Source organism: Branchiostoma belcheri, unplaced genomic scaffold (assembly GCF_001625305.1).
Source record: "Branchiostoma belcheri isolate BF01 breed outbred unplaced genomic scaffold, Haploidv18h27 scaffold36, whole genome shotgun sequence".
Classification (NCBI taxonomy): Eukaryota; Metazoa; Chordata; class Leptocardii; order Amphioxiformes; family Branchiostomatidae; genus Branchiostoma; species Branchiostoma belcheri.
In genome coordinates, this window is record NW_017803976.1 from 780175 (window position 1) to 804713 (window position 24539).

General features: G+C 40.6%; 5 protein-coding genes across 5 annotated transcripts; 2 read left to right on the forward strand and 3 right to left on the reverse strand.

Moving 5' to 3' along the window:
* Nucleotides 1-627: 627 nt before the first annotated feature.
* On the reverse strand, nt 628-1454 carry LOC109476024. Its single transcript, XM_019776836.1, has 2 exons — nt 1189-1454; nt 628-1035 (listed from the first exon to the last, which is right to left on the reverse strand). The coding sequence occupies exons 1-2, from the start codon at nt 1350-1352 to the stop codon at nt 744-746; spliced, it is 456 nt and encodes a 151-aa protein (XP_019632395.1). The 5' UTR covers nt 1353-1454; the 3' UTR covers nt 628-743.
* A 1006-nt stretch (nt 1455-2460) lies between these two features.
* Nucleotides 2461-3701, forward strand: LOC109475973. The gene is made up of 2 exons (XM_019776779.1): nt 2461-2737; nt 3026-3701. The coding sequence occupies exons 1-2, from the start codon at nt 2571-2573 to the stop codon at nt 3471-3473; spliced, it is 615 nt and encodes a 204-aa protein (XP_019632338.1). The 5' UTR covers nt 2461-2570; the 3' UTR covers nt 3474-3701.
* Nucleotides 3702-5465: 1764 nt separating this feature from the next.
* Nucleotides 5466-13439, forward strand: LOC109475974 (EF-hand calcium-binding domain-containing protein 7-like). Its single transcript, XM_019776780.1, has 9 exons — nt 5466-5878; nt 8059-8171; nt 8336-8468; nt 9389-9465; nt 9857-10014; nt 10311-10441; nt 12601-12749; nt 12914-13008; nt 13283-13439. The coding sequence occupies exons 1-9, from the start codon at nt 5776-5778 to the stop codon at nt 13437-13439; spliced, it is 1116 nt and encodes a 371-aa protein (XP_019632339.1). The 5' UTR covers nt 5466-5775.
* A 3313-nt stretch (nt 13440-16752) lies between these two features.
* On the reverse strand, nt 16753-17981 carry LOC109476023. Its single transcript, XM_019776834.1, has 2 exons — nt 17733-17981; nt 16753-17057 (listed from the first exon to the last, which is right to left on the reverse strand). Exons 1-2 carry the CDS (start codon nt 17885-17887, stop codon nt 16820-16822), a joined length of 393 nt encoding a protein of 130 aa, XP_019632393.1. The 5' UTR covers nt 17888-17981; the 3' UTR covers nt 16753-16819.
* A 1337-nt stretch (nt 17982-19318) lies between these two features.
* Nucleotides 19319-20398, reverse strand: LOC109476022. Its single transcript, XM_019776833.1, has 2 exons — nt 20169-20398; nt 19319-19662 (listed from the first exon to the last, which is right to left on the reverse strand). Exons 1-2 carry the CDS (start codon nt 20300-20302, stop codon nt 19446-19448), a joined length of 351 nt encoding a protein of 116 aa, XP_019632392.1. The 5' UTR covers nt 20303-20398; the 3' UTR covers nt 19319-19445.
* Nucleotides 20399-24539: the final 4141 nt, after the last annotated feature.

Sequence of the window (24539 nt, forward strand, 5' to 3'; positions counted from 1 at the left end):
AGCGTTAAGTAGCTCCCTACAGTGTAATTTACAACAAATACTGCCACTGATGGCCATCACTGCAAATGGTTTACTGAAATTGTTCAGTCAACAGCTATACATGTATCTAATTATTTCTTAGACAATGGCTGGTACAACACTCACAAAATGTAAAAATTCATCCTTAGTTTCTCAAGTGAAACCTGGACCAACACACACAAACCAACCATTTAAATACATCTTGGCATAGGTAAAAAGTGGGTAGTTGGCTTCACAATAGAAAATATATTATATTTGTTGAACAGAATTGACACACAAACAAACAATGGATTAACCATCTTGCCAGAAGAAATGAGTGGATACTTGGCTTCACAATATACATTACATCCTTGTACAGCTGTAGAGAACTAACACACAAACCAACAAACAGTAGCTAATAATTTTGACCTAAGTAATAATTGCATACTTGGCTTCACATTAGAAAATATATTAAATCTTTGTACAGTACCAACACACAAACAAACAAACAATGGATTATTAACCATCTTGGCCAAAGTATGGCTTAACCCGGCATCTCGGGTAGAAGTGCCAAGTAGGTAACCGGCCTCACAATAGAAAGGATATTACATGCACATATATTTGCATTGTTATTCACTTTCTATTTCGTCACAAAAGCGTCCGGATGCATTTTACATATTCAAGTTAGTGAATTAATTGAGTCCAGTTACCATAAAGGTAAGTTTTCTCACGTCATCCACCCACTGTCAAGTCTGGGTTTCCCAAACCAGAGCAGCAATGATGATGTTGAATAATACCATCAGAGTGCTCAGCGTGGTGGCAGCGTAATTCGACATATTGAGCTTATTTTCTTTTTTGTCCCTTTTCAGCTTCTTTGCCATAATTGCTTTTTCGTAGTTTCGTAGATTTGCAGCGCCCAAGGTAGTTGTAATTTCGTTAGCACCTTCTCCAAGACGGTTGATGTTTTGGGAACGCTGATAGCCGAGTATGAACATCAGAGCCACTTGGAGCACCATGCAGATGATTAGAAACACAACCCTACAGAATAGAAGGACATATAGTCAGCCGATGAGACTGATACGTGTCACTTGAAGTTGTCTGAAGGTTTGTTGGCCATGCCGCATTACTGTATGAACGGAGGACCCGAAGCCAGTGAACTGCAGTTTAATGCTCTACTACTACATTTCCTACCTTGTCCACTCCTGGGCTGTGTTGACACCGCCCTCTGATCTGGTGATCGTCACTAGCTGGGAGATGTTGCTAGTGAACAGGCTGACGTCCACCAGGCCCGCTGTAGTGGTCTTCTTGGTGGCGTAACCGTCAGGGTCTTTTATTTGCTCATCCTGATCCTGCATTTCTGTTTTGAAATGAAGTTTCGGTAGTTTGTAATGGTATGACAAATATTATAAGATCAATCGTACAAAATCATAGAACGCGTTGACTCCACCAGCCGCCCTCGCGACACTAGTTCAGGTACAACATATACGGCATTGTAAACACTACCTTGCCAACGGTGCCAAGGAAGGGCGTCTTGAATGGGTCCTTGTGTTGGTTATGGATATCGGGTATCTGACAACAGAGCCTATATAAATAGCTAGTTGTGAAAAAGTAACAGTACACATTTCTGAAGATTGTGTAATGATGCATTGCTAAAAGTTATGGTGATGGTCAGATACTTGTGTATCAATAAATTTAAAGACATTTTGATCCAACTGTTGACTTGTTCAGATCAGTGGGGAGTCTGACGTACATGGGTTTATAATAACATACGTAGCATAAATGTGAGTGAAAAGAAGTTCCTATTTCAAATCCACTTATAATCAGCTTGAAGTTATTCTTTTCTGTAGGCATGGTATAATAGGTATCTGTACAATCTGTACAACGCAGAGACATACAACAGCGATATTGAGTCTTGAAGTACTCGGCACTTTCGTAGCTGGGTGATGTGCTAATTTCCAAATGAACTATGACAGCAATTTTAGTAGTTAATGCATTTGCAGTTGTGAATGATAGAATGAAGGTAGTTTATAGAAATATTTTTAATCCGTACGTACGTCCCTCCTCGCCAAGAATGGCTCGAACTTCCAAAACGTTTGGCGTGAGTGTAGGAATCGCCTTGTATAGGAGATAATTGGGAAACGATATACAATGGACTGGACAGGCAGGTCACTAGCAAACGGTTAAGAAGCAGGTATGCAGATGGTTAAGAATTGGGGAATATTAATGATGGAGGAAGCTGCTAGAAACAACCAGAGTCCAAGACCTTTATGACAGGGCTGGGGCAAGGTGAAGGTGAAGCTTAAGGTAGGTGAAATAAAGGTGAAACGCCCAGTCAGTAATGTGATCGAAATGTTGACGGTGTTCCAATGTATGGTGACTATAGCAACACGCCCACTCTGCAACGTGAGTTAAATGTTTTTTGTTCCAACGTAAGGTGACACACACAAGTGCGAGCGTCCTAGCGTCGCTAGGGTGGCTGACAAAGTTGGCACGTTCTTCCGATTTTGAACAATCGATCTTATACTTTCATTTTAACATTATAAGCTATCGAAACTTCATTTCAAACATAAAAGATGGGAGATGATAGAGTTATTAGAATCAAAGACGCGAACGGCTACAACACCATGAAGACTTATATCGGGGGCCTGGTGGACGTCAGCCTGTTCACTAGTAACATCTCCCAGCTAGTGACGATCACCAGATCAACGGGCGGTGTCGACACAGGCCAGGAGATTGGAAGGTAGGAAATGTAATCGGACATAAGCCACTTGACTGACTTCGGGTCCTCCGTTCATATTTACGTATACGGGATGTTAGGGTTCAGAACTAAGAGATCAGAATGTTTGTTGGGAGAAACAACGTATGTCCTTTTCCTTATTTTAACAATCATCTTGCGTCTTGCTCGCCTTGTTGTGTCCACTAATTATGATATATTTTGGTTTTCATGTATCGACGAAGTCTTCAAACAAATTAAAACTGTTTCATATAGGTGCTTCTTGTCAGCTGACTATGTCCTTCTGTTCTGCAGGGTAGTGTTACTTGCCATCACCATGTTTCTCCAAGTGGTTCTGATGGTCATACTCATCTATCAAGGTTCTGTAGACATCAACAAACTTGGAAAAAGAACCACACCAACACCGGTAAATTCGGCGGTAACGCAACATTGGAGCTGTTGTTGTGGTTTTTGCCGGACTGCTGCTTCAAGAGCAAGTGAAACAAATCGGCAAAATGAAGCAACAACAACAACAACAACAACAGAAAGGAGTTGGACTTGTTGTGTGTGTCTTTGCAATACTAATTCAAAAATCACAACCAAAAGTCCAACTTCGGAGCATGAAGAACAAGTACAGCAAAATGAAACGAAGAAAACAAGGGATGAACAAGAAAATTCCCTCAACAGCATGAATACAGGTGCTACATATCTGAGCGCTATTGTGGTGTTACTTAACATCGCCATTACTGCTTTGCAGGTGTAAAACTAGGTCCTGTACAACAGTTAAATACATAGTTCTCTTGTATAACCAACTGTCCACTAATGGTACTGCAGCGGAACTTCCGGTTTTGATATTTTTGTGATCTAAACATGCTAGGGGAATTGTGCGTGATAGACACCGCTTGTGTTCGAGACAGCTATTGTGCGCGGAAAGGCCATATTTGGAAGTTATTATATATATAAAGTGAAGGTGAACATCGCAAATAGCATTCAAATTAGAACCTCATTTGCATAATTTATGAGGTTGGGTGGATGGGTGGATAACATGATCAACTGTTATAATTCATGCAAATTAGGATCTTATGTGTATAATCAATGAGAATGATATATACAATGCGGTTCCTCAGTTGAAAATGTTAACATCATCTGGCGAAGGTATGAGATCATGGAACTCTTGTTGGTTTCTCTGTCTGTTCTGTAAATATGATAGGATTTAATAGAGAAACTAAGGATAATTTTTTGTACATTTTATGCATGCATATGTGCGCTGTATTGGCCCTTGTTTAGGAAACAACGTTATCTAGATATAGCTGTTAACTACAAGATTTCGGTAAATTTTCAGTGACAGTAATGTTTGTTAGTTTGTGTGCTGGATCTGTACAAGGAGAAAATATCTTTTATATTGTGAAGCCAGGTATTCACGTCACGTTTTACTTCTGCCAAGATGGTTAACTTAAGTTAAAGACAATATGTGCGAGTCTTTGTTAGTACTGTGCAGCTGTACAAGGATGTAATACATTTTTCTATGGCTAGACATTCTGTCATTCATGGTATCTGTTTTTAATTTCACGACAGGGGACTATAAGAAAATCAAAATAACAGAAGTAGCAATATGTCCAGTTGTATTTTCCTTATAGCAAATTGACAAAAGAAATATTGACACTGCAGCATAGGGTGTGAAATTGTCAATAACGATAAATCTTATGAAAAACTAATTAAAAAAATAAATGATACACATGATACACATATTTGCTCTACACATATTTGTGGAACTGCCGCAAGGGTCTGTGCGGCTGCTATTCGGCGCAACAAGGTGACCGCATTACGACTTTCCCCAACAGAAGTTAGGTACCCATTCACACCTGGGTGGAGTGAGGAAAATCGTGTAAAGTGCCTTTCCCAAGGGCACAACGTCGGGCGCATGTCCAGACATGTCCCGGGTACAACTCGGGATCGAACCCAGGTCTCCCATTTCATAGTCGAACGCTCCAGCACTACGCCACCCGACGCCACAAACATAACATACTAGGGTTGCCGGCCGGAGCTCTATTGCGTGTGATCTACGTTTAATCAGAAAATACCCCCCCCCCACAAAAAAAATTGCAACAACTACCGATCCCGGAACGCCTGCAAAGGAGGCTAATAATGCATACTAGTACCCCGTGTGTAAGGCCACCCAAGAGGTGAAATGGTCAAATAGGGAAAGACCATTGGAAAATAATGGATTTAATATTCTCAGGTGCTTTCCCTTAAATTAAATGTCGAAGAAACGGCCAGGCTCCGTAAAGCTTGGAGACAAGGAGGTGGTGGTGCCCAGCGACATTAGGGAGCGGGCCGAAACTACGGAGGATAGCACCAAGGCTTGTTAGAAAGTACTTTGCGGAACATGCTAATAAGCTTTCAACTCGGACCTCTATGTATACCGCCCCCAGAAAGTCCAGGCTCAATTGTCTGTTTTCACCCACTGAAACCAACTGATCCAGTCAGACCAGTTCAAACCGGCTTACTCAATAGTCCATACCTAAACGTTGCCATGGGGGTAGAAAAACACAAGGAGAGAGGACTCAATGTACACCCTTGCAACTACATGTTCGCCTTAGGTGTGAAGTAACACCTTCACGTCCATCCATGAGGAACAAAGGCCATGTGTAAGGTTTCAAGCCGACTAGCCCCGTCATTGTACTGTGTATAAAAGCAAGGGCAACTGGGTGCAGTGGATATTGTGTAAAGAAAACGTCTTAATTTGCAAGCACAAGCACGAAGCTCTATGATCCTCTATGAAGCAAGATACTCCCGTTGGCATTCTGCGAGGAATTTGTGATCCACGTACTGAAAGTTGGGAGCATCGGTTGGTGCGAAGGAAACCCGTAAGGGGAGACGATATACGGAACCGTTGAGCATTCATCCGCCTGAGAGGGTCACATTAGGCTCCGATAGGAATCAGGCAACTGAGCTTCGACAGCTAGCCTTAGACTGAGAACTGACTTATAAGAAGAATTGTTTCCTCATCACTTGCCTTAGACTTTGAAGTTCCATTCATCTCCAAAAAGTCCCAGAAACAGGACATGCCTTCAACTGACAGTTTCCAGCAAGAAGCCGGATGTTTCAACTTGATGCTCCGTAAACAAAAGGGCATAGTGACGAAGCGAGAGATGTCGTCCAAAAAAGGTATTGATGTAATGTCATTGCTTGATAGTGATGAGGAAACTGTGAATACATATAGAATACAACACTGTGTATTCCGTATCGCCCGAGGTACCAGCCCGACCGCGGGTCGGATCGCCCGAAGGCCGGAGGGAGATCCGATCCGCGGGAGGGCTGGGACCAAGGGTGATGCGGAATACACCGTGTTGTACGCCTTTCAAAGCGAAATGAGCGAAAATTTGGTGTCCCTAAACCAAAAAAATGCAACAATATCAATTCCAACGACCAAATTGTGTATTTGAATTTTCGAAAGCGGTTCACGCAGTCAGGGCGAAACGCGTTCGAATCATTCTATGGAGCATTTGGAAGCCCAGACCATATACCCCCCCCCCCAGCCGTACCGCTAGTTATCACACGGGCCGGAACAACTGTATCGAACGTAATCGCGGCTCAGGTATGACATAAATGCATTTACATGTGTAATCATCATACTTTAGTATCTGTAGTCATGAGCAGCATAATGTGTTAACGACAAACACACTAAAGCCTTGTTTACACGGAAACGTCTACTGCAATTCGGATAAATCACATTCCTTACATCTGCTCCACGTGCCACACGTTCCTTTCAAACCGTGTGCGAGTACGATGCTCATAAACTGCATTTAATTGTTACCTCCATGAAAAAAATGGAGGTATTGTTTTTGGCGTGTCTGTCTGTGTGTCTGCCTGTGTGTCTGTGTGTTTCTGTTTCCGGACATTTGCGGCCAGCATAACTTTTGAACCTTTGGATGGATTGTAATGATATTTGGTATGTGGGAAGGTGTTGGGTAGGCAAATATCAAGGACGATTTTGGACCTCCTGGTGGCTGTCGTTGGTACTGCTATGGTCTTGATTTTTGAGTGTCAAATAGCTTGTCCTGTCAGTAATAAACGATTGGTCCCCCTAGCAGCTTGTTCTGAAACTGCAAGGGCGTTTCTGGCGAAACCTTTCAGAGACAAGATAAATTCACATAGGAACAATGTATTTTTCTGATTTTTTGGATGAGGGTAGCTTCGACAGAGATGTACACTATTGGATGCAAATTTTGCAAATAATGAATTCATTTGCATAAGTAATGATGAAATGGCCCTGTAGTTCCCAAACAAGCTGCTAGGGGCCAAAAATTACGTCACTTCTAGATCTTCCCGAGCACAAGAGCTTAGTAAACTACCATAAAAAAATCATGACCCTAGCATGTCGAGTTCACGAGATATCAAAACCGGAAGTTCTGCTGCAGTTCTATAACAAGAAGCCAGGGGGGCAAAACCTAATCATCATAGTTCGAGGTCTCATCAACACCTACCCATCTACCAAACATCATAATGACCTTTGCCAATGTTTTCAGAGGCGTTCGTGTATGTGTGTGTGTGTGTGTGTGTGTGTGTGTGTGTGTGTGTGTGTGTGCATGTGTCTGTAAGCACGATAACTCAAGAAGGCTTAAATGGATTGTCTTCATACTTGGTAGGTGGGTAGGTCTTGGTGAGACCTAAAAATGATTAGATTTTGGGCCCCCTAGCATCTTGTTGTAGTACTGCAGCGGAACTTCGGGTTTTGATATCTCATGATCTGGACGTGCTAGGGTCACGAAATTTGAAAAGTAGGCAGGTCTTGTACTGGGGAAGAAGTGGCGTAGTTTTATGCCCCCTAGCGGCTTGCTCAGGAACTGCAGGGGCTTTAAAAATATTCAAAACATGATAACTCAAGAACCTGTTAACGGACCGTTGTGATTTTTGGTATGTAGGTAGATCAAGTGACGCTTGACATAATTATGTCATAAAGATTAACATATCATTTGGCGAAGATATGTGGTCGTGGAACTCTAGTTGTTGCTTCCTTTTATGGTGGTGGATACTGGTGCAAAATGATGCTTTGAATTCAAGATTCAAGTCCCTGAACTAAGCTAGCCAGTGATGATGAATGGCACATTTGTACATGTGTACAAATCGTTTTCATAACAATGCTGTTGTCTGTGTAAGTCGATTATATAGGCTGTCATCAGAGGTGAATTTTGACTAATTATTAGCCTAAGAATGTAAGAAACATTAAGCATTTACGGAAGTAGGTTCTCAGAATATTTCACATTCGTTGACATAATTTAGTGATTCTAATTAGAATTTAGAATTAGAATTTAGAATTTCAGTTCAGTATGATTTTCTTCTTCCAGATCATGAGGCTCCAAAACCAGTACCAGGTCCTGGTCCAGCATATGTGACAGAAATCTCCAGGGAGTCTTCTGAATCCAGGAGGAATGTCAACTTAAAACCCGAGAACCTGGAGGTAAGATCAGGGGCAAAACACACAAAAATATATTGTTATCGCATACATACATTGTACAATGTATTTTGATGGTACAAAGGGTACTGTAGAATACGATCTTTCCACTTTGAAGAAGGGGTAGAATTTTGCCAGGACTGACGACAAAGGTTATTTGTTTCTCTCAGAGCTGGAAACATATCAAGAGAAAAGGTTGTCTCTACGTTGAGGCGGAATCGATCATCAGCCATGAGTACAAGTTGGACCTACCATGCGCCACTAACGTGTGGATCACTGTTCATCCACACAGGGAGAATACAGGTTAGGATCAATCATCAGATCAAGACATAAGCAGTGCAGTTTTTTATACCGTAAGGTACATGTAGGTTTCCCTACTAGAATGTATCATTACAGGGCCATGCGATGATTGCAAATTGCACAGGAACAATTTCGTTCGTCAGTTGCAGGTACCTTTTTTGTGAAAGATAATTTACAAGCTAGCGCGCAGTACCATTTTTAAAGTAAGGCCACACCGACTTAATTTTATGGATGACATCCGTGCGCGCATTGATTTTCGCCTGTCGCCCTCAAAAAAAAAAAGATCACCTCCACCGAGGCTCTGGCCTGGCTCTAGGCCAGGGTAGTCCATGGTAGTCAGCGACAAAACGGAGCCAAGAACCCAGGCTATCGAATTCGAAGCTCCACGACTCAAGAACTCAGTACATAAGTATAGTACCGATTCATAAATGCCACAAAAAGCCAGCATGTGCCGGCATGTCGTATACGTCACTATGTACTGTCGGGAATTCACAATACCACGCTGAGCTTTGTATTCCTGTGGTTTAGTAGCATTTTTATTTTTGGCCGGAATTTTTTTATTCGCCCGCGCGCACTAGTTTGGGGGTCTTCAGAGGATGTCATCCATAAAATTAAATCGGTGTGGCCTAAGAGGAAAGTAAAATATTCATATTATGTTTATATCTAGCTTGGTTTATTGGTCAATTACCTGTGCAATCGCAGACTTTTTGTGCTCTGAATTGATGCAGTGTTAACTATCGTTTTACAATCACATAAGAATCAATACAGGGCCATGCAATCGCAAATAATCGCATAATACAGAGTTAACATATTTGCTCCACACACTTTTGTGGAAGTGTCGCAAGGTTTCTAGCACTGACTCGTGGGTTCTTCTCATCAGCAATCATTGATATTGTGACGTTACCCGTATAACCCTGCTATAGATGATCCAGTTGACATCACACTGGTCGATGTAGACAGGGGCACATCCATCCAGTTTAAAGACAACAGGGATGGAGAGGTTTGTGGGAATGTCTTTCATACAGTCCCTTTTTTGTCATTGGTTTCTCTTCAACGCATTATGTCACTTGACAATTTTGTTGACATATCTTGTTTTTCCGTTTAGTAATTGCAGCAATTTGCAATTAAGTCTCAGTGTGAGCATTTTTGGGAAATTGCATTACTGGTTTATGATGTAAGTTGAACACGGAACCAAGACAGTCCCTTCTGAGTGCAACCCTTACCAGTAGCATGCAAATTGCCATGAGCCTGTTGCCATTGCGGTAAACCATTATTGTCCACGTGGATACGGCACACATTGTTTATTTGCAAGGTTGAAAAAAACTGGCAATAGATGGCAGAGATTATAACATATGTACAGAATGTTCACCTGGAAGCTTGGACTGTTGCAGAAGTACTGCCTGCGGTGTGACCTGCGGGCGGGATCGTACCGACTGCTGCCGTTCACCACTGGCTGCAGGTTACGGAAGAGAGAGTCTCAGCCCGAACAGGAGGTCCCACTGGTCGACATCTCCCCGTCTGGGGAGATCGAACTGTCCAGACCTTTCAGGTGAGTAAAGTTACTTTAAAAAGGTTATTAGAAGAGTCGTTTTTCTCTAGTCGGGAAAACTAGTTAAAAAAAACTCATTATACCTTAACTTTACATTTGCATGTTCGTGAAATCATACAGTACTGGTGTTCAGGATCATTTTCCAGTTAATTTGTAAAATGCAGATTTTTGTTTAACACATCCATTTTTATACTATTTTGTATTTCCGTACTCTGGTACCAGTGTAAGCATGCCCCTGTGCTATATTAAAGTATGATGCACTGGAACTTATTGTGTTTTTCCCGTGCATTAATTAGGGACACTCTGACAGACATCTTTGAGATCCTTGACCTTGATGGTAACGGCCTGCTGAGTCGGGAGGAGTTTAACCTGTTCCAGCTGCGCAGTGGGAGGGAGGTGGACGACGAGGCATGGCAATTCGTGGAGGGTAAAGTTTGTTGTTTGTTTGTTTGTTTCTGAATATACCGGTATATCTAGCTAAGTGACCTGTATTCGATTTTATTTTCATAGTTACATTTAGCAAAATTTGTTCAAAACTACAGTAACTATTCCTCTTGCATACTTGATGGATTCACTGTAGATCTATAGAATTATAACTATCCACAAACTCAGCACCCACTATTTGTCAATTAGTGTATTTTTGCCATGTTATTCTAAAAGCCCTTGATACCGGAAAAGAAGTCCGAGCGGTTTTTCTCGATTTTTCTAGGGCTTTCGACAAAGTGTGGCATCGTGGTCATGTTTTTAAACTTCAAAGAAATGGTATTGAAGGGCCTCTTATTAACTGGATTTTTTCATATCTTGGCGACAGATCTCAAAGAGTTGTAATCGACGGTAAATCTTCTTCTTGGCGTAATGTTTCTGCAGGTGTTCCACAAGGGTCTATATTAGGTCCTTTATTCTTTCTCATCTACATTAACGACATCGTGGAAAATCTTGTTTCCCAGCCGGCCGTTCCTCTTTGCTGATGACAGTTCTCTTCTTCATGTTGTTGACAACGAAATTTACTCTGCTGCTTGTTTAAATGCTGATTTGGAAAAAATTCATTCGTGGGCTGTTCAATGGTTAATGGAACTTACTCCAGTTAAAACAGAAGAAATGTGTTTTTCTACCAAACGATCTGATTCAGTACACCCTCCTCTCTTTTCAAATAACTGTACTATTAAGTCTGTTGTGTCTCACAAGCATATTGGGGTCACACTAAACTCTGATATGTCTTGGAAACCTCATATCAACAACATGTTGTCCAAAATTTCTAAAAGCCTTGCCACTTTTAAGGGATTAAAATTTAAACTTCCTCGGAATGTTCTGGAAACGTTGTACAAGTCTTTTATTCGTCCCTGCTTAGAGTACGGAGATATCGTTTGGCACAGCTGTGCATGTGAGGAATCTCAGCTCTTAGAACGTATTCAGTATTATTGTTCTCTCACTGTATCAGGTGCTGTCAAAGGATCGTCGTACTTCTCTACTCGCAAAGAACTCGGCTGGGAGACTTTATCTGACAGAAGACACATCCATCGCCTTCTGTTGTTTCATAAAATCATTCATGGTGCTACTCGCAGTTATCTGTCTGACCTAATTCCTCCAAATTTTTCATCAACATGTTCGTATGACCTTCGCAACAAGAGTAACTTAAGATCACTCTACGCTTCTACAAATCGTTTTGCGAAGTCTTTTCTTCCGTACTCTTTAAGTCATTGGAACAAATTAGATTCGTCAACACGCAGCTTTCGCTATCCGATGTTTCGAATACACCTTTTGAAATCTGTTCGCCCTGTTAAAGTCAGACACTTTAGTTATGGCCCCCGTTACGCCTCTGTTCTCTTAGCACGCTTTCGCATAGGCACCTGCGGCTTGAACGCCAGTCTTTTCTGTCGAGGACTTGTTGATAGTCCAGCTTGTAGATGTGGGTGCAGATGCGAAACCGTCTCCCACTTCTTGCTTCACTGCCCAGTATACACTAATCAGCGTCTTCTTCTCTTCGGCCAACTTTCAAGGGTGGTGGGACACATTTTGGACATAAACTCTCTTTCTCATTACGATCTAAATCAGCTCCTTCTTTATGGATTATCTTTTTGTAGCTTTAAAATTAATTGTGAAATTATGAGTTTAACCCAAAATTTCATTGTCCTAACTGGTCGTTTTACCTCTGATTGATTTTACTTGTGTCCTACCAATATTTTTAAGGGAGGGGAGAATGGACTTGCGCTTATCCTGATTTATACTTAAGTTACCCCATTTTGTTGATTTGATTTATTTATTTAGTCAATTGTTTACACCTTTGTTCAAATGTTATGTGTTGGATGGCGGCGTTGATATAAGTTTGATGTAACTTGAGTGCGTCGCCATCTCGTCTGTATTTCTCTTTTCTTTTTGACTGTTCTAATAATAAAAAATAAAAAAAATAAAAAAACTCAGCATCCAGAGATATGGAATACAAGGTACTTTTATTTGAGTATAGTGAAAAATTGACCAAATCGTATGTTCTGCATTCAGTCAACATTTTCTAAAAGGAGTCAGTGTTTTGTGCCTGACAGAAGTATGGTAGGGAAAAGGATGAAAGTCTGTGGATCTGATTTTTGACAGAAAATTTTGAGATGAAGAAAGGAGAGCTGACCAAAAAGGGCTTCACATTCTTGAACTTGATGGACGCACGGGGCAGCGAGGGGAACACGAAGGAATTATGGGTAACACCGAGCAGCATGGGATACAACAAAGCCCTCAGACAGGATGAGGTGAACTATTAAATATGTAATAGATTTTCCTTTGAATATCATTCAATAAATACTTATTATTGCTCATATGCAAGTGGAGCTTGGTTTAGCTATGGTTTTGTATAGCTTTACGTAGCATGTCCATTTTTTATCGATTGACATGTATGTTATGTTGTACGATACAGGCCTGTCCCTTTGTGATCGACATCTATGCAGAAAGGTGTGAACCAAAGATGGTCATGGGTGGTTTGTTGGGGAACATCGAAGATGCCATGTGCAAGTATGGAATTTTGAATCGTTATTAGAAACTTAAACATCAATTGCAGACATCATAACATAAAAAGTAGCATGATCTTTTTCGTCGACATATAAAACGTTGAATACTCTCATCCAGCAGTTCAAATACAATGCGTAGAGTTATTTTAATCACCTACATTGTAAACTGCCAGACTGATTGTCTTGATCCCGAATTCAATTCTTTCTATAGGAACATCAGGGAAGTTGATGAGTGCATGTTTGTCTGATGTTTGTTACACCTGTTGTATTGTGAGCAGGTTAGTCAGTAGTAAAGGTGCTCCCCAGCCCCTGACGTCCAAGGGAGGGAAGGACGTGGTCCTGTACACCTACAGAACTGGCTCCCGCATCATTACAGCTGTAGAGAACAAGGTTCATGCACTTCTAACTATAATATGTGAATATCCTGAAATATAAGGGTAGTCTTATAACCCGAAGGAGACTTTGATTACTGCAGCAATGATTTATGCATGGTAAAGAGCTGCTTCAAGTACATGGGCTGTCTGAATGTATGACAAATGCATGCCGGATCATAGCACCGAAATCTACCTGAAAGATCAATAGAAAATGCTGTACTTGATGCACATCCTGAGAAATGAATTAGACGAGTATCATCAGAACAACCCACACTTCTGGAAATAATGAGGATTTGCCATCATTTGGTAGTGAACATCTTTATACTTGCCTATTGATTTTCTTTTTCTGCAGGCTGACAGGAAGGCTACAGTGAGGCTCGACTGCAGCGGCAGTAAAAACTGCAGCAGCCACAGAGATGACCTGGACTACACTATAGAGGTTCCACCTAAAAAAACTACAGTGAGTGGAGACTTACATTTTCTCCTTCTTTTGAAATGTGATTTATCTAGTGGTAGTAGAGTTTAAATTGCCTATAAGTATTGTTTACCTGGACCTTCATCAATAATACGACTCTTCCTTCATTTTGACTGTTCCATTTTGTTACAGTAGTGCGTCTTTTTTTGACGACAGGCCTGATACTCATAGCAGTACTAGTAGAGTTGATACAAATTTCTGTGACTGAAATTGAAATTTTCACTCCCTTCCCTCAGATAGGACATTACATCCTACTCAACGACAGACAGGAGTGGGAATACAGATGCGATGAGACTGTCCTGTAGGGAAACTGGGGGAGGAGTAGTACATCGTACATGTGAAGTGTACAAATGGTAGAGCAAGTAGAGAGTCACTCAGCTGTAATACAACGGCAGTAGTGTTAAAGATATGGAAGACACATTTAGAAAGATTACATTAAAAACTACTAGTACATGCATATGATGAGGAGATGGTCTTTAACACTAGCATATTAACCAACATAAACAAAAATTGTTGTCGTGGTGTCGTGTGGCGTAGCGACAGAGTGCTCGACTCGGAATCAAGAGGTCCCGGGTTCGAGTCCTGACATGCCACTGATTTTGTGCCCTTGGGAAAGGCACTTTACACGACTTTCCTCACTTCTCTCAGGTGAAAATGAGTATTGTATTGTCTCCTGTGTTGGTGGCGGCATTAATACATATAAGTTGAAAAAAAATTGAGTGTACCGTCACCACGTCTTGTGATTATATGTTGGAATATAAAAAAAATGTTGTTTTTTTGCGGTTACCTTTATATGATAGGCAATCACTATGAAGACTGTACAATTACGCAGGGCTATGTTGCATCCGGACATCTTCATGAGACATATATTATTACCTCCAGGAAGGAGATATCCTTCCGCGGAATGGTTACGACGTTTTCATGTTAGCAGCTGTATCTCATGGTGGGGTGGACGGATTTCTCTAGCTCTGGGATTTGATATACGTTTTGTCAGTATGGGGCTGCAGATGATGGGGTTTCCTTGAAAATGGTAGAGCTTTATGGCCACAAAGGGGTGTCTGTTCAATACAAATCAGGTTTTCGACAGAACGCAGATTTGTTGTTTCAAAGACATCAGATACAACTGGGCGCAGCTGTCAACACCTACAGTACCGCATTTACTTAATTTTAACGGTTGCAAAGTCCAAAAGTAGGAAATGTTTTGGTTGGCATTTCGAGTTCCAACGCACGTCTTTCCAATGGGATAAATACAAGTTCATAACTTCGTGTGTGACGGGGACAACAAAGATATATCGATGTACAGGTTATAAGCTACATGTAGTTGCAGAAGAAAATTTTGATCCCTGTTGGACCCTGTTGATACAGTGTTCAGTTCGGAAAATGATATGGTTTTGTTGTGGAGTTATGCGGATGTTTTTTTTTTTTCATCTGTGTTTTCGAGTGCCAAAGACGGTAGTAGCGAAGGCGTCATTGACCTGTTTGTTTATAATACACTCTGGAATGGCCCTGTTGCTATATACTCAAACGGGTGACGTTTTTTTATCGGCAGCTGACGATGCTGTGTATATATTACGGTCTTGTTCGCCTTTGACATGCTGTTACAAATGTATGCATGGCACGTTTAGAAAGATGGTTAGGGATGTTCCGGTGGGATCAGTGTGGGAATGACAATTGATTTCACTTTATACTTATCGTGTCATGAAAGTCGTTGACTATATATATAGGAAAGATGGTCCGTCTGACGATGGTGCGTGGTATGCTGGAGTTAGAACTGGAACTGGTGTGACTTATCTATGACGATATTGTGTATGTTACGGTATTGCTGGTGTACTAGTATTCCAGATGACGGTTTTTAACATTCAGCTAACTGTGTTTTGTTTATTGTTGCCGTGGCTGACGATTAGTGGAACAGTTTTTAAATATGCTATTCACATTGTCGATTTGATAACCGTGTTATTATGCTATTTTGTTATAAAATTGCTGTTGTGTTGTTTATGAAATTGCTGTTATGTTGTGATTAAAGTTGTGAATTCCCTTTTGTAAACCCGCCGTCACGTAGTCAATATTAATATAAATATAAAGCATGAGTTCGGCCGTATTTGTTGATCGCCAAAATTATAATATAAGGTCGCCAACTTTAAAAATCACCAGAGAATATAGCGTATTTTCACCAGAGAATCATTTTCACCCTATCAAATTTAAGAGGGCTCGGTGATTCCTTTGCAAGGCGATTCCTAAACCACCGCCAGCATCAGCTTTAATCAAGCCGTCCGCGGTGAGGTACCGGTGTGACGTACGGATTTAAAAGTTATTCTATAAACTACTTGGAAACTACTATAGAAACGAAAATACAAAGATGCAATAAAGTTCACGGTCATAACGATAAAATGTATTTGCGACAACATTCGGAAAATGCATACATATATATATCATAGAGTTTGTAATTGACAGTTCAAAATGATCGAAGATTCAGACTTCCAGTGAGTGTTTTGTGTCATAGTTAAAGCACAACATTACTATCAAGTTACTGAGTGGGCGTGTTATCATACATTTAAACAAACAACATTTTTATCAAGTCATTGAGTTGGCGTGTTACCTTAGTAACCATACATTGAAACACACAGCATTTCTATTTTACTTAATTTACCAATTTACACTAATTTACTTGATTTACTGAAATCTTACAGTCAACAGTTATATCTAGTTGTTTGTTAGGCAAAAGGGCACTTCAGCACACACAAAATGTAAACATCTATCCCTGTTTTTTTAGAGAAACCTATCATATTCACAGGCAACCAACCAACCAACCAACAAATTAAACCAACAATCACAACAGAAAATATGTTATATCGTTGCAGAGTTTGTATTTTGTGATAAAATCTTCAGAATTCATTTGGTACTCAAGCTAGTTTTGAGTCCAATCATTTTCATAACGACATAACCATTCAAAGGATAGCCACGCACAGTCAAGCTTGGTTTTCGGATAAGGCAACAATGACGATGTTGAGTAACACCAGCAGAGCGCACATCACGGTACAAGCAGTATTAATGTTTTTGAGACATTCTTCTCTTTCCGCCTTTTTTTCGTCAGCCTCCTCTCCTTCAGCACCTTCTCCAAGATCGTTGATGTTTTGGGAATACTGGTAGACGAGCATAATCATCACAATCGCCTCGATGACAATGCAGATGGAAAGCAAGACCACCCTACAGAACAGAAGAATATAATGCCTTGTGTTGAAAGTTAAAACTTTTGGTCCAACACAAAAAATTCTCTCAACTAGAGCTTTCGACCAGTCACTCTGGTCTTCCTCAGTAAACTGACCCAGTGAAGCTTGTCACGTGGCTTCTTTGAAGTGTGACGTCAACACTGGGTCAAAGGTATCTGGTACATGGTAGACGATGTCGGCCCCCGTCGCGGTTCAATGTAGGGTGATGGGCCCTGATGTATATGGCTTCCTTCACCCCTCTCAAGAAATAGTCTAACTTGTTCAGTGCCTAAAATCCTTGTAGTGTCAAGTGAAACAAAATGTCCGACTGGTCGAAAGCTCTAGGTGAGAGAATTTTTTGTGTTGGACCAAAAGTTTTAACTTTAAACATGTAACTACCAACACAGATGAACTTTCATGATAGTATATGCCTTATGTGAATCACCTACATGAATCCTTCAATTGTCTGAAGTTTGTCTGCAAATCTGAAATGTCACACTGGGGTTACTTTACGTCGTTTTAATCAGAACACATTACTTACTTGAAACAACTTTGCAATGCGGTTGGTATACGCTGCCTTTTGCAACAAGCATACTCATCTCTTATAGTTATAGGTTCTGATCCCTAGAATAAAAACCTAGTGAACTGTTCTATGTCCTACTACATTTCTTACCTTGCAATCTCGTGGCCTGTGTCGACACCGCCCTCTGACCTGGTGATCGCCACTAGCTGTGCGACGTTACTGGTGAACAAGCTGGTGTCCACCAGTCCCTCGATGTAAGTCTTCATGGAGGCGTAACGGTCAGCGTCTGTTATTCTTCGCGACATTATTTATGTTTTGAAATGCAGTTTTGGTGTTACGAAAAGGAGAACAAGATCGATCTTTGAAAATAGGCAGAACGCGTCGACTCTGCCAGCCACCCGAGCGACACTGATACCAGCACAGCAAAAACGGCATGTGAGGCATTGCCTTGCCAACGGTGAATACAAGAAAGGCAAGAAAAGCCGCAGAAACAGAAACCACGTGAACCTTTATGACCCGGTCATTGTTTTCAACTTGTACACACAGTCACCCAACACCACCAGACTGACCCAGTCAGACCAGTACAAGCCGTCCTACTAATAAACGTATCATACATACGCTAACTTGGTCGTACAAAGCTGACTGTAAAAATGATGACATTTCACATATTATTAGATTTACGATGTTTCAGTTGACGGGAAGTCAATAGTTCACACCTAGCCGCCTTACCTGTTAAGGTATTGTGTATCATTAGATAGATTTAAACAATGTTTACAGTTAGATGTTCAAGGGTTAGGTGTAACATGTCGTTCGGTGTAATGTAGCCAGCTGCAGCCTCGCCGCGTACCTGCCATTAAATAGAAGCTGGTGTGATACGCCGAAGGGCGCCGGTTATACTGGCTATACTGATACAGATGGTGTGTGCATGCATGGCGCTAGGTGTGAGAACAAAGACAAAGCCTCAAGGTCATGTGTGCATCGTAAATTTTTGAAGACCTTCGGATTTCCAAATGATTGGGGAGGTAGTTATAGCTGGCCTACATGTACGTGTATGATATAATATAGCCCCAAACTTAAAGTTGTAAGTCATGACATTTATTGTGTGAACCGTTTACCGTCCGCAGAAAGTTCCGGCTTACCTGTTTGTTTTGGACGTCATAACAAGTTAAACAAGAGTTCCGAGATCTCATACCTCCATGAAATATGGGCTTGATATGTAAATGTGAATTTCTTCTTTAATTACGCAAATGACCTCTGCATTAACATAATATATGCATCGTGATGTTAACTTTTGATTAACTTAAAGATGTCCCAAGTATGACATTCCCATCATTCACCATTGAGAAATCATAGATTTTTTGCATTAATTATGCAAATTAGGTGATCATTTGCATAATTAGTATCTGTTGATGTTCCATCTGCCATAGGTTACATACATTACATGTATGAAAGTTCTATAATGTAAAACACTGTAATTATAGAATTTCCTCATTAATTATGCAAATAAAGTCCTCATTTGCATAATTTGCAGTTAATTATGTACATCTCTCTGTCAGATACCTACACACCAAAAATGATGAAAATACGCTGTTCCTATCTGGACTTTATATATAATATTGGCTTTCAAAGATTTCGCCCGAAAGTCCCCTGCAGTTTCTGAACAAGCTGCTAGGGGGACCAAACCCACACCACTTATTCCTAGGTACACACTAGGTACCTATAATAGGTACACACCTAAATCAGAAAACTTTGAAGAGGGCAGACTGGCAGAGGAATCGAATCATCAATTAGACATTCTCAGAACAGACAGTCACAGAAACACCAAGCATGTCTGTGAAGTCTGAGAAGTCATACACGGACTTCTCAAGCCTCGTGTTCCAAAATATGGATAGTAACGTTAAGGAGGCATACCAGGAGGACCAGCACGTTGACAGCGAAATCGAGCCCTCTTTTAGGGGGAGGGGGAGGAAGGGCACCGGCAGGGAGAATGACATTTATCTTCCCAGCCATGACACCCTGGTAGATGAATATGATCATCAGAACCACCTGGAGCAGCATACCGATGCCAAGTAACACCACCCTACAGAAGAGAAGGACAAGGTGAACTGACGAGAATCACCTGACGTGTATGAAACAAATCAATTGTCTTGGGGGGAGGGGGGTAGTTTGCTATCATCCCTAACCCATTTCTTGTAATGTGGCATATCCTCACAGGGGTAGACATACCGAGTTACGACATTAAAATACAAAACACATAGCTTCAGCTATTTATCTCAGTTTTTATTTCGAAAAACAATTTTAGTCGAAACCCGTCATAACTACTTTCACACGTGATAACAGTTGTCTCAAACGTATCGCATTATTTCTCTACATACAGATAGATACAGAATTGAATTTCCTATCTCAACTAAAAAAATTGATAAATAATCAAGTCTAAATACATAACTTGGTTGACACAACTTTGCGAGGTAGTTGGTAAAGTTAGGAAAAGGACATATTCATCTCTTAGTTATAGGGCCCGGGGCAGAGCCCCAAATTCTGTAAGTATGAACGGAGAATTGTTTTGTGCCCTTCTACATTTCTTACCTTGCAGTCTCCTCGCCCGTGTTGACACCGCCCTCTGATCTGGTGATGGCCACTATCTGGGAGACGTTACTAGTGAACAGGCCGATATCCATCAGGGCCTCGGCAGTGGTCTTCAATCTGTCGTTATTGGCCATGGTAGTGATGTTTCGAAATGTGATTTTAGTAGTTGATGATAGAACGTTACAAGCAAAAGATCTGTCGTTTAAAATTGGTGGAACGTGCCGATCGACTCTGTCAGCCACTCTCGCGACACTGGTGGAGGTGCTTTATATATACGGCATTGTCAATGGCCTTACTATCACGTTACAGAGTGGGCGTTTGAAACAAACAACATTTCCTGGTCAAGGAAGTGTTTTGAGTCACAGTTAAAGTGAAGAGCATCTATGGATTTTTACAGAGAGGGCGTGTCACCATAACACCATACATTGAAACAAAATTTTTTGATCTCGGTGGGCGTTTCACCATAATCACCGTGCATTGAAACACACAAACATTTCTATCACGTTACAGAGTCGGTGTTTCATCATAGCACAAGTCACCATACATTGAAACATTGATTACGTTACAGAGTCGGTGTTTCACCACTTAACTTCACCTTCACCTAGTCCCACCCCCCATCTAAGGGTCGATGACTCTGGTTGTTTCTACCATCAGCTTCCTCCATTCTTCACCTGTCCTAAAGCCAGCCTCATATTGTATGCTCGACAAGCTTCGGCTGTGTTTCTTGATCACCGAAAGGTCGCCAAATGTAAAAGCTTTGAAAGAGCTGAGCGTATCTACGAATAACAGGTCATTTTAACAACTTCATGAGAAGTGCACAAAGGCAAAGCTTCGTGAAGATCAACCAAGATGATCATTTGTCATACATTATTGTCATACATTATTGTACATCAATGCAGTAGTCATCATAGCGATAAGAGAACTTGTAAAAGCATTTGAAAAGTTCTTTTGTGAAGCTGTCCACCTACTCATTACATGTACTTCTGCCAAAATTTTGCTTACACCCTTGTTGGTTGACTTGTGTGTTTGTACTGTACAACTGTATATATATTTTTCTATTGTGAAGCTAAGTACCCACTTACTACTTTTGCCAATATGTTTAAAGCTGTTGGTTGTTGGTTTGTGTGTTGGTTATGTACAACTATACAACTTTAATTTTCCTAGGCCTGATAAAAATTACCTTTCTTTCAATGTATAGGGAAACGTTCACTCACTGTGTAGCTTGATTTAAATTTGTGAACCGTGACCCATATAGATATGATTATATTCTTGATCAGTGTGTACCTCAGTATGTACTTCGTCATAAAAAGCGATCGGGTGCATGCGTTGCTGAAGCTAGTGACTAGATGGATCGGAGTTCAGTAACTATAAAGGTAACATTTCTAGCGGTATCCGGATCCACACACAGTCAAGTCTTACGTAAGGTTTTCCGAACCAAAGCAGCGATGGTGACGTTAATAAACACCATCAGAGTGCTTAGCACGATAAGTAATTCGTGATGTTGAGATTTCTTTCTTCTTTTTCTGCTTCTTCGCGTCATCTTAAATTCTGTATGCATGTGTGTAGTTAACGATCGCGGGAGTTTGAGTGTCAAAGCTAATTGTAACATCCTTTGCACCGAAACGAGTATAAGATCGATCGTTTAAAATTGTCTTTCATACCTAGACTCTTTCGTCAATGTAATGCCCGCGAAATCTTTGTACTTGTGTTGTATAATTTTGTTTAATGTTGAGAGATTTTAACAATATCGGAAATTCGCTGTCTTTTTAAACTAATGGTATTTTAAATTTAATGTTTTTTTTATAAATGAAATGTAAAATCAACCCAATTTAGTCTTGTTAAAGACTACAAAGTTGATTGCTTAATAAAGTCTACAGTTTACAGTTTAAAATCGGTAGAACGCGGTTGACTCTGTTTTCCACCCTCGCGACACTAGTTCAGGTACGAGTACAACATATACGACACTGTAACCATTACCTTGCCAGCGGCACAAAGAGATGTGGCTATCATAAACAGCTACAGAAACAGAAACCACATGAACCTTGACCGTGTATTTGAACAGCTACCTGATAGGCAACCAGTAAAATGGCCAGTTCAAGGGTCATGTGGTTTCTGCGGTAACTTTAGTACCAAATGCATCCTGATGCTTTAGTCACGAAATACAAACTATACAGGGATGTAATGTCTTTTCTAATGTGAAGTTAGAAAAATTACTTAAGCGCACAAAGCTATTGTCCGTTAGTTTATGTGTTGGTTCTGTGTATAATATATGGTAGGTCTTAAACAGTTTTATTTGAGCAACTAGGGATGCGTTTTAACAATCCCTGTTTGTTGTACGTAGCTCCGCCCCCATCCTACACAGCAAAAAGTGAAAAACGCTGCATAATAACGCTTGCCTTGTGCACTCTTGGTGAATTTTGAAAATGAAATGTTACCGTCCAATTCTTTATTCTAGTCCTTACTTCCATACTACATTTGTAAGTTTCCCTGTCATGATTTGCGATTCCTAAAAATCGCACGATGATCGAGATAGCACCGAGCGTATATTACTGCTGAAACTTTCAATTTGAGCTCACAGACTCGTCGGCTGATCAAGTTTATTTCTCGCTGTGTGACGGGGGTGTTACCCCTTTGTATACAGTCTGCTAGTGATCACGACCTCTTTGTCTAGTCCCAAGTGTCATCAACTATTAAATCTCATTTGCAAGGCGATTCCTACACTCACCCCCAATTTTATTGAAGCCGTGTGACGTATACAGATTTAGAACATTTCAATAAACTACTGGGAAACATAGCGATAAAAGTCCCTGTGACAACATTTGGAAATATATATCATTGAGTTTGTAATTCACAGTTTAAAATGATCAAATATTTAAGACTTCCAGGAAGTGTTTTGTGTCACAGTTAAAACACACACACAACCTTTCTATTTTAAACACACAACAGATCTGTGAAGGTTCAGAGTGGGCGTGTCACCATACATTTAAACACACAATATCTACATCAAGGTACTGAGTGGGCGTTTCACCATAGTGACCATACATTGAACACACAGCATTGCTATCCAGATACAAAGTGGGCGTTTTAGCATAAATTAAAACAAACAACATTTTTATCAGTCCTAGGAAAATGAACTGTGTAACACCTTTAAAATGTTGGCGGAATAATAAGTACATGTTTAGCGTTACAATGGAAAAGATATTACATCCTGGTACAGAACCAACACACAAACCAACAAACAGTATCGTCACTGACGATTTACTGAAATCTTACAGTCAACAGCATAGCTAGTTGTTTCTCAGGCAAATAAAGGCCACTTCAACACAAAATGTAAACATCTATCCCTAGTTTTTTTAAATTTAGCGAAACCTACCATATTCAAAGACCACACATCACACAAATTGAACCATCAATCACAATTGAAAAGGTGTTACATCCTTGCATAGTTTGTATTTTGTGACAAGAACTTCAGAATTCATTTGGCATTCTAGTGTTGAGCCCAATCATTATCATAACTATTCAAAGGATAGTCACGCACAGTCAAGCTTGGTTTTCGGATAAGGCAACAATGACGATGTTGAGTAACACCAGCAGAGCGCACATCACGGTAGCAGCAATATTAATGTTTTTGAGACATTCCTCTCTTTCCGCCTTTTTTTCGTCAGCCTCCTCTCCTTCAGCACCTTCTCCAAGATCGTTGATGTTTTGGGAATACTGGCAAACGAGCATAATCATCACAATCGCCTCGATGGCAATGCAGATGGAAAGCAAGACCACCCTACAGAACAAAAGAATATAATGCCTTGTGTTGAAAGTTAAAACTTTTGGTCCAACACAAAAAATTCTCTCACCTAGAGCTTTCGACCAGTCACTCTGGTCTTCCTCAGTAGACTGACCCAGTGAAGCTTGTCACGTGAGTCAAAGGTATCTGGTAGACGATGTCGGCCCCCGTCGCGGTTCAATGTAGGGTGATGGGCCCTGATGTATATGGCTTCCTTCACCCCTCTCAAGAAATAGTCTTGTTCAGTATCTAAAATCCTTGCAGTGTCAAGTGAAACAAAATGTCCGACTGGTCGAAAGCTCTAGGTGAGATAATTTTTTGTGTTGGACCAAACGTTTTAACCATTATGTAACTACCAACACAGATGAACTTTCATGATAGTATAATGCCGTATATGAATCACCTACATGAATTCTTCAATTGTCTGAAGTTTGTATGCAAATCTGAAATGTCACACTGGGGTTACTTTACGTCGTTTTAATCAGAACACATTACTTACTTGAAACAACTTTGCAATGCGGTTGGTATACGCTGCCTTTTGCAACAAGCATACTCATCTCTTATAGTTATAGGGTCTGATCCCTAGAATA